Source organism: Fundulus heteroclitus, chromosome 19 (genome assembly GCF_011125445.2).
Source record: "Fundulus heteroclitus isolate FHET01 chromosome 19, MU-UCD_Fhet_4.1, whole genome shotgun sequence".
Classification (NCBI taxonomy): domain Eukaryota; kingdom Metazoa; phylum Chordata; class Actinopteri; order Cyprinodontiformes; family Fundulidae; genus Fundulus; species Fundulus heteroclitus.
In genome coordinates this window covers 29,657,667-29,672,163 of record NC_046379.1, presented here as the reverse complement: position 1 = coordinate 29,672,163, position 14,497 = coordinate 29,657,667, and the positions used below count along the sequence as shown (strand labels likewise).

General features: G+C 44.9%; 2 protein-coding genes across 3 annotated transcripts in view; one reads left to right on the top strand and one right to left on the bottom strand.

The window, feature by feature from the left end:
• Nucleotides 1-14,497, bottom strand: part of brf1a (BRF1 RNA polymerase III transcription initiation factor subunit a) — a 113,945-nt gene that overhangs the window by 72,451 nt on the left and 26,997 nt on the right. Inside the window, exon 6 of the mRNA XM_036150535.1 lies at nucleotides 12,945-13,017. Within this exon, the coding sequence (XP_036006428.1) occupies nucleotides 12,945-13,017 (73 nt within the window). The remainder of the gene's footprint in view (nucleotides 1-12,944; nucleotides 13,018-14,497) is intronic.
• On the top strand, nucleotides 2,093-9,640 carry LOC105935516 (BTB/POZ domain-containing protein 6-B). Of its 2 annotated transcripts, XM_021323301.2 has the most exons (5): nucleotides 2,094-2,505; nucleotides 2,648-3,008; nucleotides 4,288-4,378; nucleotides 4,545-4,663; nucleotides 6,144-9,640. In XM_021323301.2, exons 2-5 carry the CDS (start codon nucleotides 2,764-2,766, stop codon nucleotides 7,174-7,176), a joined length of 1,488 nt encoding a protein of 495 aa, XP_021178976.2. In that variant the 5' UTR covers nucleotides 2,094-2,505; nucleotides 2,648-2,763; the 3' UTR covers nucleotides 7,177-9,640. The 2 variants fall into 2 exon arrangements, with proteins under 2 accessions (XP_012731416.2, XP_021178976.2); XM_012875962.3 differs by having other exon boundaries at nucleotides 2,093-3,008.

Sequence of the window (14,497 nt, the reverse complement as noted above, 5' to 3'; positions counted from 1 at the left end):
TAAAGCAAAGTACTACAAACAATGATTTCTCAACAGTACCCCTCTTTCCCTTTAGGAGGGCAAAAAGAAATAAAAAAAATTCCCTAGACCATTAAGTCAAATTTACTGCACAAAAAAGGAAGAAAACATAACTTTATTTGATAAATGGATCTCTGCTTAAACTGCAGTGAGCCAACACACACACACACACACACACACACACACACACACACACACACACAGTTCTACTCAGTCAAGTTTAGTACTCATAAGACCTTGAAGAGGGGGGCAAATAAATAAATTATTAGCAGGTCTGTTTAGAAACTTCTTTTTTTCATCTTCAGTCCAAACTTCAACTATTATATATTCCAAGTCAATAGGCCTACCTGGAATACCTGTCCAAACATTTGCTGGTTTATGATAAACTCTCAAACTTTCATTCTTTTTCCCCAACACTCTTCTCTGCCTCTGGATAGCTTATCTTATTGATTGTTTAACTTGTTGAATTTCTACCGCCCTTTTAACTCTTCTTTCCACCCTTTTCCTGACTTCACATTTCCTATATGTCACTCTGTGCTTACCACCACAGTTACAACACTTTTCCAGCACATCCTCTTCACATTCTTCAAATTTAGGATCAGCACCACATTTAGGACGCCTCTGGCTTCCTTTTCAGGCGGCAGCTATGTGACCGTATATCTTTGACTTCTTCAATTCTAGACACACAACATAATCAGTCTTCTTATTCAGGTTGTAAACAACATTAGTGTATGTGTAACTATAGCCTTCACCTACTATATTCTATGTATTAGTTTTGTACTTTATAAATAAAGCATTGTTCTGATTTATACAATCCTGATTTGCTCACTTGCCCAGTGCCCCTCTGTCTCTAATATTCCTTTTAGACTTCATTCTTTCTGGCTCCTCTTCTTCATCTCCAAGTTCTTAGAGGTTGGCAAAAAACTGGAGGTGTGCATTACCGCCACCATCTGGTTGGAGTGTGGTTCTTGATGGTTTTGTATCTTGTGTGTGTATGTCCGTCCGTCTTCTTCCGCTTATCCGGGGTCGGGTCGCGGGGGCAGCAGCTTCAGTAGGGAGGCCCAGACGTCCCTCTCCCCAGCCACTTGGGCCAGCTCCTTTGGGGGAATCCCAAGGCGTTCCCAGGCCAGCCGGGAGACATAGTCCCTCCAGCGTGTCCTGGGTCTTCCCCTGGGCCTCCTCCCGGTGGGACGTGCCTGGAACACCTCACCAGGGAGGCGTCCAGGAGGCATCCTGACCAGATGCCCGAGCCACCTCAACTGGCTCCTCTCGACGTGGAGGAGCAGCGGCTCTACTCTGAGTCCTCCCCGGATGACTGAGCTCCTCACCCTATCTCTAAGGGAGAGCCCAGACACACTACGGAGAAAACTCATTTCAGCCGCTTGTATCCGGGATCTCGTTCTTTCGGTCACGACCCAAAGCTCGTGACCATAGATGAGGGTAGGAACGTGTGTGTATGTATGGAGGGAAATTTGTCTTTTTCTTATACACTCAAACAAGAAGTAATTTCAATCTAGCGCTTTTTTTTTTATCCAAAGGTCCTATTCAGAAATAATTTTTTTTCATTTTTCTATATAAGCTGATTAACTTCTGGTTGCTAGAACTTCAAAATAAGGTACGGAGACAGCCTGAAAAGTCTGTCTGATCTTTATTGCCTGTTTTAGGTGTAAACAAACAAAATAACAGTCAAAGTCCTATAAATGGCACTCTTAGTGTCGCTAAAGCCTTGCTTATTGCCCATTTTAAATGTAAAGGCACAGGTAATGCAGTTAAAGCTATGAACAGCACACTAAATGTGACTTAAACCATGGCAATTAGCAAATATTGTAATGCAATGTCATTACAGGAACTTAATGAACGAATCATTTTAATGAACTGATTCGGTACAGTGAAAAAGAACTGCGGTTCCCATCACTACCAGGCTCTCCCTCCGCCCTTGCTCCGTGCCCTCCCTGAGCTGCCAGACCCCACCACCCAACAGTGACGCACTCTGCAGAGGAAGCAGAGGGAGGGGCTTCTGCGGTTCTGACGTCAGCGCCCTGCCCCGCTACGATTGGTCGTCTGCGAGCTTTGGGCGTCAGAGGAGATCAGGACGGGGGGGGGGAAAAAACGCAGTAAAAATAGAGCAGAGCTCCAAAACTTACGACGGAGAACTATTTATTTCGGATGTCCGTAGATGTGGCGGAGCGCCACGGCTCGGTGCTCAGCTACACGGGACAAGACGACGGTCCGTCTGAGAGGATTAATGCAAAGGCGAGGTGGGAAACAAGGAGCGCTATCCGGATTACTCTCGTTGGAAAAGGGAAACCAGAGGAGGATTTTTCCAGGCAAGTGAGGCTGAGCGGAACGCCGAGAAGACGGAGCTGCGTGTTGGCGTTATCCGCGGATGGGATACGTTACACCGGGCCTGGGCCGATGTTCACATCCCCGGCACTGGATGCGCTGTGGGTGACGTTTTAACGGGAGGACATCTAAAAAGCGTCGCCGGTACGTCCCGGAGAACCGACCCAGTCCGCGCGGGGGCATCGACACAAAGCTCGTCCGTTTGGGCCGATGCCAACGGCAGACTGCAGCTTGCTCCATCATGGCCGGATCATGAGGTGTTTGACTTATCTACTGCTGCTTCCAGAAACGCTGAAGAGGTCCAGGAAGCTCCCGGCCAGGCTGCCGGCATGCTATGAGCTTCTGACTCTGTCCCTGTCCGGCACCAAGAAGCAGCACAAGCAGGAGGCGGACACCGCGAAGATGGCTGCGAAGTTATTCTCCGCCGCCGCCGGCCCCAACGCCGCCGCCTTGGCCGGCGGCTCCACGGTGGCGGACGCGGAGAAGGCGAAGGAGGCGGTGTGCCTGGCGGAGAGCGGCGGGACCGGCACCGGCGGACCCGGCGGCGGCGGCGGCACCGCCACCACTCCGACCACCCAGCAGAACCTCAGCAACAACAACGTAGACCCACCCAGCTGGCAGTGCAGCCACCCCACACTGAGAGAGAGGTAGCCGCCTGCAGCACCGGGGGAGCAGAGGGGTTCTTTTAAAACAAGGGGTTAACATTTCAAAGCAAAACCAGGAGCGTTTAGAGCCAGCGGTGCCTCAACTCATCATAGGGCAGCCAACAGTTTCCAGGTCCGGCCTGGTTCCTGGCTCAGGGTGACCGCTCCAAAGCAAAGCAGCTCTCACTCTAGTCCAGCTTCCTGGTGATCTGCTGGATGTGTTGATCTCCCTCAGAACCCACAATGACCGGCTGAGATGTTCCAGATAAGAGTCCACTGGTACCGGCTATAAGAGTCTCCTTCAATCCCTTACCTCCTCCACACACAGGCTGCTGTTGGTGCCACCTGGTAGCCGCTTAGGGGCAGATCTTTAAACGTTTACTACCAGCCGCATGTCAACAATCCAGGCACAAATAAAAAAATAAAAGGATGAAAATCTGCATTTTTCAGCCATCAGCCAATATCTCTGTGAATCTCTAGTAAAAAAAAAAAAACTAAGAGAAACTTCTCAGCATTGTTTTTTGTATTAAAAAAAAGGCAACAATCATTCTCACTACTGCTGAAATAGAACACTGTGGTGATTACAGCTATGATAAAGTTACATTTAACAATTTGGTATTTTGACAAGCTGAATTTAACACCCACTCAATAGTAGGCTGTACAGACATCTTTATTCCCCCTCTCTCCTTTTTAATATTAGTATAACAAGGTAGTACTGGGGCTATCTGCTCCATTATCTTACCATCTTCACAGATACGCCTGTCACTGCTTGTCAAGCGTCGTTTAAATCGGTAATATCTTAAGGATTAAAGACTGATGGGTGGAGGTCCCTTATTATCGGATTCCACACTGAATTTCAATGGTTCTGTGACCCGCAAAAGTTTCCGACACAGCCTTATTAGCCTCTCCTGTAAGTAAAAAGTGGGCTTTTCCAGCAGCAACAGGTGGGGGAAGGGGTGGAGCACCATGCTCCCCGGATCCTCCATACGGCACGAAATATTCTGGTCCAGAAATTCTCTGGCATCTCAAGATGTGTTTAAAGACAAAAATAAAACGGGAGTTCTCAGTTTTGATGCACTGAACAAACGCGTTGTCCAGTAGTGGTTCAGCCTTTTAAAGGCAAAGTGATTGATTGGTGCATCTCTGGAACCAGGAAGTGCGTCGCCTTAGTAACACGGTCCAGGCCCGGTGAGGCCTAATAAATGGTGCCAGTGACTGACAGAGTGCTAGAAGCTGATGTTCTACAACCCTGCCGTCTCACTGGTGAATCTTGCTCTTCTAGGAACGCCTTGATGTTTAACAACGAGCGGATGGCTGACGTTCACTTCATGGTGGGGCCCCTGGGGGCATCCCAGAAAATACCAGCTCATAAGGTAAACATCGCCCTGGAGTTACCATTAAATGACATCACTGTGTTATTAGCGGCACAGCTGGCCCAAGTCGCCCTGATTGGTTCACAGCTGCTTCTGCTCCTTTGTAGCATTTAATAATAATAATAAAAATGAAGGTCTGATGAGTGTGTCTCCTGCTTCCTCCCAGTACGTCCTGGCCGTGGGAAGCTCGGTCTTCTGTGCCATGTTTTATGGCGATCTGGCGGGGGAGGAGTCTGAGATCCATATCCCAGATGTGGAACCGGCTGCTTTTCTAATTCTGCTCAAGTAAGCCGCACACAGCAAACTCTCTCCACACGGCCGAGCAGAGGCCCACATCACAGGGCGCAGTCAGCGTCACTTCAAAGCGCGTCGTTACTCATCCGCAGCTAAGCAGAGGCAAACGCCAGCAGACTGGCAGAATAAAGCAGCAGCAGCATTATGCTCTGTCATTGCTCTCTTTCTCTTGTCTCCTTGTAAATAAAAAAAACATTGACCCCAGACATTCACAGCGGTTGCATAATGTTATTTTCTTGTGCTCATTTAGCTCAGTAGCTTTAAATAGAACTGCCGATACTGTTGTTGGCAAATTATTTTTCCTTATTCTTGCAGAAACTAAGCTGGATTTTCCTGGAGCAAAGCAAAAGGATATGAGTGCATCCCCTAAAAAGCTTATTTTAATAACATAATTCAAAAAGTAAACCTCAGAAATTCATCAGATGCATAGCAGGCGTCTAGTTCTGATGATCGCATCAGCTCGACGTGCCATGAAGGCAATGTGAGGAAGCCCAGGTAGCTCCTCTTCCTCCTGACCATACACCTCAGGTTCTTAGGGGTTTAAGTCCAGTCACCTTGTTCTAGCATCCCTTCTTTGCCTTTTAAACCCTTCATTAATACACGTGGATACATCTCTATTAGGTACGTCAGAGCGTCTGTGTGGAGAGTGGAAATAGTAGCGATTCCGTCAACATTTTTATGCGCATTTTGAAATATCACATTAGGAAAGGTTGACGAAAACGGCAAAATTCTAATTAACTCACTAAATTTCGCAAGAAAGTCCTTACGCTCGCTTGAGGTTGTAAATGCGCCAAAGAGGAGATGGAAACATACATAGCGAATGTTTACCTCACATGACTGATCGGCCGTATCTGCTGCCGACATCTTCCCAGATGTTCCCATAACGCTCCAAAACAGGTCTGGAAGCAACAACAGGTACATGTGGAGACGCGCGCATTTATTGCTCTCATCCGTGAAAAAAATAAAAACCAGCACATTCATCAAAGCCTCGCTCCACGACTGATCTGTGGTCCGCGTTAGTTACCAACATCTACTTCCTGTTTACGACAGCCAACGTCAACGTATGACGACGTTACGATGGGCGTCTCCTGGTTAATCCACTACAAACCAGTAGATGGAAACACGTCTGATTCGTGTTTTCTCCCCCCCGATATTTTAAAAGTTAGCTCGATATTTGCATGAGCATTGAATGGAAACAGCTAGTGACTGCTGGACAGCTACCAAGTCAGCAGTCCTCTCCGCGATAGTGTAGGTCATAACCTTTCTGGGTGATAAATGATTGCTTTGATGGAATATTTTGAATTTCATGTTTTCTAAGAGCCATGAGTCAATGTCATCTAAATTAAATTATTGACATATTCCATCTTGTTATGAATGAGTAGATTTGTTAATATAATCACTGAAATAAATGGACTTCTCTGTGATATTCTCATTTATTGCCCCGCCCTAACCGGCGCCTTTCTGCTCCCAGGTACCTGTACAGCGATGAGATTGACCTGGACGCGGACACTGTGCTGGCCACGCTGTACGCCGCCAAGAAGTACATCGTCCCGGCTCTGGCCAAGGCCTGTGTCACCTTCCTGGAGACCAGCCTGGAGGCCAAGAACGCCTGCGTGCTGCTCTCCCAGAGCCGCCTGTTCGAGGAGCCGGAGCTGACGCAGCGCTGCTGGGAGGTCATCGACGCTCAGGCCGAGCTGGCTCTGCGCTCAGAGGGCTTCTGCGAGATCGACCTGCAGACGCTGGAGATCATCCTGCAGAGGGAAACGCTCAACACGGAGGAGGTGGTGGTGTTTGAGGCGGTGATGAACTGGGCCGCGGCAGAATGCAAGAGACAAGGTCTGGGGCCCAGCACCCGCAACAAAAGAGACGCGCTGGGCAAGGCGCTGTTCTTGGTGCGGATTCCCACCATGAGCGTGGAGGAGTTCGCCAACGGGGCGGCACAGTCCGACATCCTGACCCTGGAGGAGACGCACAACGTCTTCCTGTGGTACACCGCCGCCAAAAAGCCCGCGCTGGACTTCCCCCTGACGCCGAGGAAGGGCCTGCACCCCCAGAGGTGTCACCGCTTCCAGTCCTCCGCCTACCGCAGCAATCAGTGGCGCTACCGCGGCCGGTGCGACAGCATCCAGTTCGCCGTGGACAAGAGGATCTTCATGGCCGGCCTGGGGCTGTACGGGTCGAGCGGCGGCAAGGCCGAGTACAGCGTCAAGATTGAGCTCAAGAGACAGGGCGCCGTTCTGGCGCAGAACGTCACCAAGTTTGTGTCGGACGGCTCGAGCAGCACGTTCCCCGTGTGGTTCGAGCATCCCGTCCAGGTGGAGCAGGACACGTTCTACACGGTGAGCGCCGTGCTGGACGGGAACGAGCTGAGCTACTTCGGCCAGGAGGGCATGACGGAGGTGCAGTGCGGGAAGGTGACGTTTCAGTTTCAGTGCTCCTCGGACAGCACCAATGGGACCGGGGTGCAGGGAGGGCAGATCCCAGAGCTGGTCTTCTACTCGTGAGCTGCTCCTGACTGCAGTCGTGGCCTTCTAGCCTTCAGACTAATGTAGCATTCAAACACCTGGTTAATGTCACACTAAATAGCCTGCAGAGCTCCTCCAGAGAGACTATTTTAAAAAGCTACGGAGCCGTTTTATTCTATTTAATTTAAGGTTATCTTTTTATTTAATTCTGATTTAAGGTTATTGGCTGTGCTCCTTGTGTCTAAGGGCTGCATCTGCTGTGGAAACACGCATACTGTGTTTATGTAATCAAGCTCAAGTCCAGACCTGGAACGAGTAGAAGCCACTTTAAGACGTAGGTTGATATGTTCTTATAGTCTAAGCAGCAATACCACACAAGGAGCGAGCTCACTGTGGGGTTCTGATCAGAAACACAGAGAAAGAAAGCTTCCCAGACGGTGGTTTTGCACTTCAGAGGACGACCTCGCCACCATTTTGTCTTCGACTGTAAACAGCTTGATGCTGACCTCATGTGTTCTGTCCAAGAATGCTTACACACCTGATAATAAAACCGAAAAGTTATAATGGAAACAGATGCCAATATCCCATCTTTGTGGTGCTGGGGTGGAGAGAGGTGGAGGGGGGGGGGTGTAAGGGGGCTACAGCACCCTCTGGTCAAGGGTGAATGAACTACAGCTTCATTTAATGTAAAGATTGTACTTTCTCCAGCAAAACACATGTAGATTAGAATATTGGGGGCATGTTCATTTAACTCAGTAATTTCATGCAATGGGTGATGTGGATATTATTGTAGAGAAGGGTGTTTCCACTAGGTTTTCAGGTATTCAGAGACATGTCTTCATAATGTCGTCCTGCGTCTGCTTTCCTGCTACAGCTGCTTATTTCTGTCGTCTGCAGAGGACTCCTCTGCCAGGAAGGAACACTGAACATTGGTATCACTACGTTTTACTTAAAACAAAAAAAAGCAGCAATTCTATCATTTTATGCTAAACAATTATATTTTTTATTTTGATTTAGGTTATTATAACATCTCTATTGTTAACATGACACATAAAATATGAGTTGTCACCATTTTAAAGTTACAATCAGCAGCTTCATGTAGCCTATCCCTGCCAGTGCTTTCATTGTTTTCAGCTAAAGAGATTTAGAAAAAAAAGGATTAAACTGCATTTCAGTCACATGTAGTGAGATACATTTATAGTTGATGTCAGATAAAACAGATTTCTTTCTAACAGATGTGTTGAAGACTAAAGTAAAACCTGGAATTAGGTTCAGAATTGGAAGTTTTTTAGGAAAGGCTGCGTTTCTGGTTGTGCTCTACACAGAGTTAGGCTGGGTCTGAGAAGCTGGCATCTGGGGAATTAGCCAGGCTGTTAGCTTACACATGGCATCCTCGCCATTCCTGTCATCGCGAACAGCGCCTAGTGACAGTAGCGCACACATTGGGTTTGATAAAACATGGCTGCCCAAATCACGACTGACTGCCGAAGCGTCACGCTCTACTTGCAGCAACTTTGATTCAGGTCCTCTACATTCTTCCTCCAGACGCTGGTAGCTTGATTTCCAGATTAAATGAAAAAGGTTCGTTTATCTGAAAAAGAGAGTTTCGGATTCCTGAACAAAAGTCCAGTTTTCTTCGCCCAGCCCAGATATTCTGGGACATTTGGAGCCTGGATGCTGGACACATGTCTGGGGGACAAACTCCGGCTGCAATCCATGCCTGGTGAATATCCCACAACATCCTGATTGGGCTTTGCTTTCCAATCTTCTGGGGACTGTGGTTCTGCATGTTTCTAGTGCACCTTTTTCTACCACACCAGGTGCTTCCTTCCACACAACTTCCCAATAACATGCTTGGATAAAGCACGACCCTCCTTGTGGAAGGTAGTAGTGTCAGGTACTGGGGAGGTTATCACTGGACATTTCTGTATCAAAATGCATTTTACATTCCAAGAAAATTAAATGTGGGTCTTCTTTAGCTGCAAGTAACAATCAACGTTACGGTAATTAAAATAAGTGCCTAAAATACACAGTCTGATCAATCTGTACAAGTCTCATATTTTTAATGGAATTGTGGAAATAAATGGCCTTTTCATTTGATATTCTTTGCTGCATGAGTGAAACCATCAATCACCAGCTACTGCTCTTTGCCTTTTGGTCCAGAAGGACAACTTCCTGTAAACTTCCCTTTAGCTCAACAGAGCCCGCGGCTTTTTCTTTGCATCCACCTTGTATCCCTCTTGACCAGGTCATCATTGTAAATGAGAATTAGTCCTCAACTGACCCACCTGGTTAAATGAAAGAGAATCGTTTTTCATCCCAATTTACAGCACAGGAGGCTTTCACAAAGTAGCAATTCTTCTTCGTTGGTTCATTTTGATTTGATCATTAAGGACTTCGAAGTCGTAGACGTGAATGTTACGAAAGTACAAATAGTATGCAGTATATAGTACTAAATTAGCCATGGGGATTAATGTTTTGGTACCTCTGGTACAGGTATGTGGAAAAAAAAAAGATTTCATAGCATGTTTTCCAAATGAAAAATTAAGAATAAAAACATGCACATTTATGCATGCATCATTTCCATGTTTTTTTCCACCAGGTTCACTTCTAGCCAACAGGACAGCACTTTGATAGTTCTTCACAAGGTTGGAGCAAACAGAAATTCTCAATCTGGAAACGTTTGCTTTCTCCTCGGCTCACCCTAAAGGTTTCCCATTAGATTAAGGTCCAGGGAATGGCACAGCCATGAAAAATGGCTGGTATTGTGTCTATTGAATTATTTCAGAGTGGATTTGGCAACTTATTTAGGCTCATTAGCCTGCTGAAGGACCCAATAATGACCCAAGGTTTTCATTTAGAATATCCTGGTATTTCAAAGATAAAATGCCGCTGCACTAACAAAGTTCCCAGGGCCTTTGGAGGACAAACGGGCCCACAGCATCACACACTCCCCACACTGAACACTGGGCGTGAGAGGCTTTCCTACAGATTCCTCTTTTGTTTTGTGCCAAATGCAACTCAAGTGTTTGCTGCTGAACAATACACCGTTAGTCTCACATGATGACCAGAGCACATGGTTCCCAGGAAGTCTCAGTAAGGTTTAGCAAACTCCACATTCGTGAAAGCATGACATTGTGATGGGTGTTGTAATGGGATATAAACCATGTGATTACCCCAAAATTTCCTCACTATTGCCTTCATTTTCCTCCATGACAACCACGGCGCTCTACAGGAGCTTTTTGATGTTGGTCGCCAGAATCTGCATCAGGTGCAAGTATGATGAAAGTTAAACAAAATGTCCACATCTATTAATGGCAAGCACCATTTGTGATGGAAGAACTGATGAGCCTCTTTCCTGATCTCACTCCCTAATACATAACTACTGAATTTCTCCAAGCTTTGGAGATTTATTTTTACCTCTCGTGCCATACATTTAAGATGAAAATGGGTTGTCCTCCATCCTAGGGGGCTAAAAGAAATTGACCTCATTATTACTTTATATTTAGACCCAAGGGACACAGGAAGTCAGAAATTACTTAAGTGCTCCAAGAAATTCTAAAATGTCAATTACAAACTAAAAATGCTAACGTTCCATTTGTTTCAATGGGATTGTAATGTGTGCCAGTAAATGTGCCATCTATTTAAAAAAAAATATATATATATTTGAAAAGGATTTTTCCTCACTGCTGAATGAATGGAATTAATTTTTTTTTCCCCAGAATGTGTGAAAGATTGTGTTACAGCAAATAAATATGAATTTTCTTTATGGTATTATTCACATCTTTGCCAAGGTTGCAGATAAACTTGTCTGCATATACTGTTGACAATCTACGAAAGTAATACTAAGTCTTGCAATGTATGCATCACACAAATTTGGATAAACAGAGAAGTCCAACTGCCATATTATAACCATTTGAAAGCAAATGGTTTAGGTGCTGTCTCTTTAAATCTAATGGAGGCACTTCACACCCCGTCCTCCTCCAGGTCACAGAGTGTTTCACTTCACCCTATTCGGCCTGTTTTGTAGGATGCTGGGGAGGACGATGTGATGGACAACCAAACATTTTGACTTATTGACTTGTAGCTTTGGCATCCTTCGGTTTCCTTCATCCTTAGGCAACAAAATCGCTCAGAAATTTAAATGTCGGACTTACGAAAATGGTAAGCTGAAAGTTTACTTCCGCGGTAGTAAATACAGTGACCTAATTGTTCAAAAGACGTAATAGATACATAAACAGAAAAAACTGAACAACGTGAAAAATATGATCCACACAAAATACAAAGGTATCTACGCAGCTCCTGGACATACTACATTCTAATTTACTGCATTCCTAAAGACTCAACAAAATGTATTTAATGGCTAGAAAGAAAAAAAAAAAAGAAAAAAAAAAAAAAAAAAAAAAAAAAAAAAAAAAAAAGGATTTTGCACGACATGTCCCCTTTAAGTCCTGAGGGTGCTGTAGGACCCTTCTCTGAACTCTGAGCTTCAGTCATTTCCATAATTTTCTTTAGGATTCAGATCCGCTGATTGGCTGGGATATTGCAGCAGCAATTTGCAAGCAGAAATTTGAATTTCCTTGGCTGTGTGTTTTGGAGATAGTTTAGCTGAAACGTCTACTCTCCCTTCATCTTCAGATCCTGTTGGAGCGCAGCAGATCTTCAGAAACCACAGCCTAGTTTCCACTAACGTTTTTTCGATTAGAAAAAGTTAATCAAAATCGCAAAGTACAAACTTTCTCAATTTTGAAAAAAAAAAATAAATAAAAAATAATTTACGCTCGCATGAGGTGGTTTCTGGCTTTTCCGGAAAAATAACTATTGTGCAAAATGTCGCAATAGGTTCTGACAGGGCGAACGTCTAACTCACAAGACTGATCGGCTGTTTTTGCTATCGCCGTCTTCCCAGATATTCCCAAAACGAGTATAAAATTACATTTCCTTCCCTATACCTCAGGACAGCACGTAACATCGCCAACACTAGTTTAGATGAGGGAACAATTACAAATTGTCTGATAGCAACAGATTCCTGAAAACCTTTTTTTTAGATGTTTGGCCCTCTACTTCCTGTTTATTTGAGCCGTGCATAACGTCCACTTCTGATGAAATTAGAAACCTAATTCCCACATTTTAAACTTTGCTAAAAATTTGCATGATAATTGGGTGGAAACATAGTAAGAGTCTACATTTATCCATTCATCCTTCGATTATGTACGGTCTGCTATATGCTGAAAAGCAGCCCCACACTGACAGAGACAGGTTTGGGGGAAATATGCAGGTGTGTATTGTGGCATCCAAAGAGTTAAATTTTGATCTCATCTGACCAGACGGCACTCTCCCAGTATTTCACAGGCTTGTGTAAATTCTGTTTGATCTTTAAACACGCCTCAGCATGCTTTATCTTCAGCAGTGGAGTCTTGCATTGTGAGCGTGCCTAGAGGCCATTGTGGTTGAGTGCATTAGTGTCGTCTTTGAAACAACTGTACCTACTAATTCCAGCTCTTTCTCAAACTCCATTTCCACTGCAGTTGATTTATAAGAAGAATAAAGTACACACAGTTGGATAATGTACTAAGAATACATTAGTGTTAAGAATAGAAAACTTAAAAAAAAAAATTCCCATAATTTGCCATTTCTGGTTTTACTTGTTTGTCCTATAAAATCCAAAGTAAATGTGCTAAAGTTTGTTGTTGTGGCAGTGAAAATGTGAAAAACAATGTGGAAAACCTGAAATGGTTTGAATACTGTTGCAAGGCACTGTAGCTTTAGAGAGTCAATAATGAAGAGAATGAAGTGAAAACCAATACCTATTGCTGGAGCATTGATGCAAAGCTCTTTGGTCAGCAGCAGGAAGGTTCTTCCCAGCACAAAGACATTCACCTGAGAACACAGACATGGAAAAGTTGTCACAACACTGATTGCAGGATTTAGAGGGGCGTAAACCTCTAGGTGCCAGATCTGCCTGCTTCTGCAACAGAAGCTTGGACATAATTGAGTAAGCGACTGATCCCACCCAAAGCCACATTGAGTCTAGCTTCAGACCATTTAGTCTACAAGCTGCAGTGTTTGTGTAGAGTAGATTGGAAGCATGTGAAATACACCTTTTGCATCACAGACTAGCAAAACAATCTGATTATGTAACTAAACCAATGTGTTAAAACGTTTCACATTAATATGACAGATTAAAAACTGAGCTCTCACAGTATTTTAGTGGATTTGGGGGGGGTCTCGAAAGTTGACAACTTTTCCTATACATTTTTTAAATCCAAATATCCTGCAGCTTTACTCTGTTCCTGCACCGTTCTCCCCCAGGAGACAGAATTTCCACATCTGAACTAGAAATCTCAACAATGAACCTTGTGGGTGAGATATTGCACTTTTATCTGAATTAATGTGGATTTCCAGTTATTCCAAGTCATTTTTATTTCACCTTCGATTGATAAGATTACCCAAGGTCTTCCTTTGGGTACTGTTGATGGAGGACTTGACGGATTTCTTTAATTCTACAACAATGTGAACATTCTTTTCTCCATTTTTCTTTTTACATTTTACATGATGGAAATGGTGATCGGCTTTCCCCGGTTTCTTCTGAAATCTTGAAATGAAATCCTTTGTTTTCTTCAGATTCAAGATTTTGAATGTACACTATGAAGCGGTCCACCTCTTCTCTGAACAGTCTCTTGTCCATCCCCGATCTGCCAATAAGCGGCTGTCTTCAGGGTATTTCTTCCAGAGGACAGGACTCTCATATACATTGACAGTCTGAGGGTCACAGAGGAAAAAGGAATGATGAGACAACAGCCCCTGTGGTACTCCTCTGCTGCTGACCACCAGCTCAGACACACAACCCTTCAGTCTCAAACTACGGTCTGTTTGTCATTGATCCAGGCCTCGTGGAGATACCTACCAGTGTCTTCTGGAGTTTCTTGCATAGTAAATTGGGCTCTAATCTAGATTATTCAAAGAATATGATCCTCATAACGCCGCCTTCTTTGTTCACATGACAATGTGTTTGCTGAAGCGTGCTTATTACGCTGTCTTTAATTCAAACTCCACAACGATAGGCAAATTGCAGATGGTCCAGATAGCTGCTTGTTTGTTTGCTCAGGTGGGCCAACAGAAGTCTCTCTAGGAGCTTCAGGATATGCCATGTCAGCGCAACACGTCTATACTTGTCATGTTCTGATTGATGAGCTTCCTTTGGCACAGGAATCAGGCAAGGAGTCATCCACAGAGCTGGAAACTTCAACTGGGCCAGGCTGAGGTTGAAGAGGTGCAGCAGAATCCCAGCTAGCTGTTCCACACAGCCGAGCCTTTCTGGACCCACAGCCTTGTTCTGGTTCAGTCTGTCCAGCTGCCG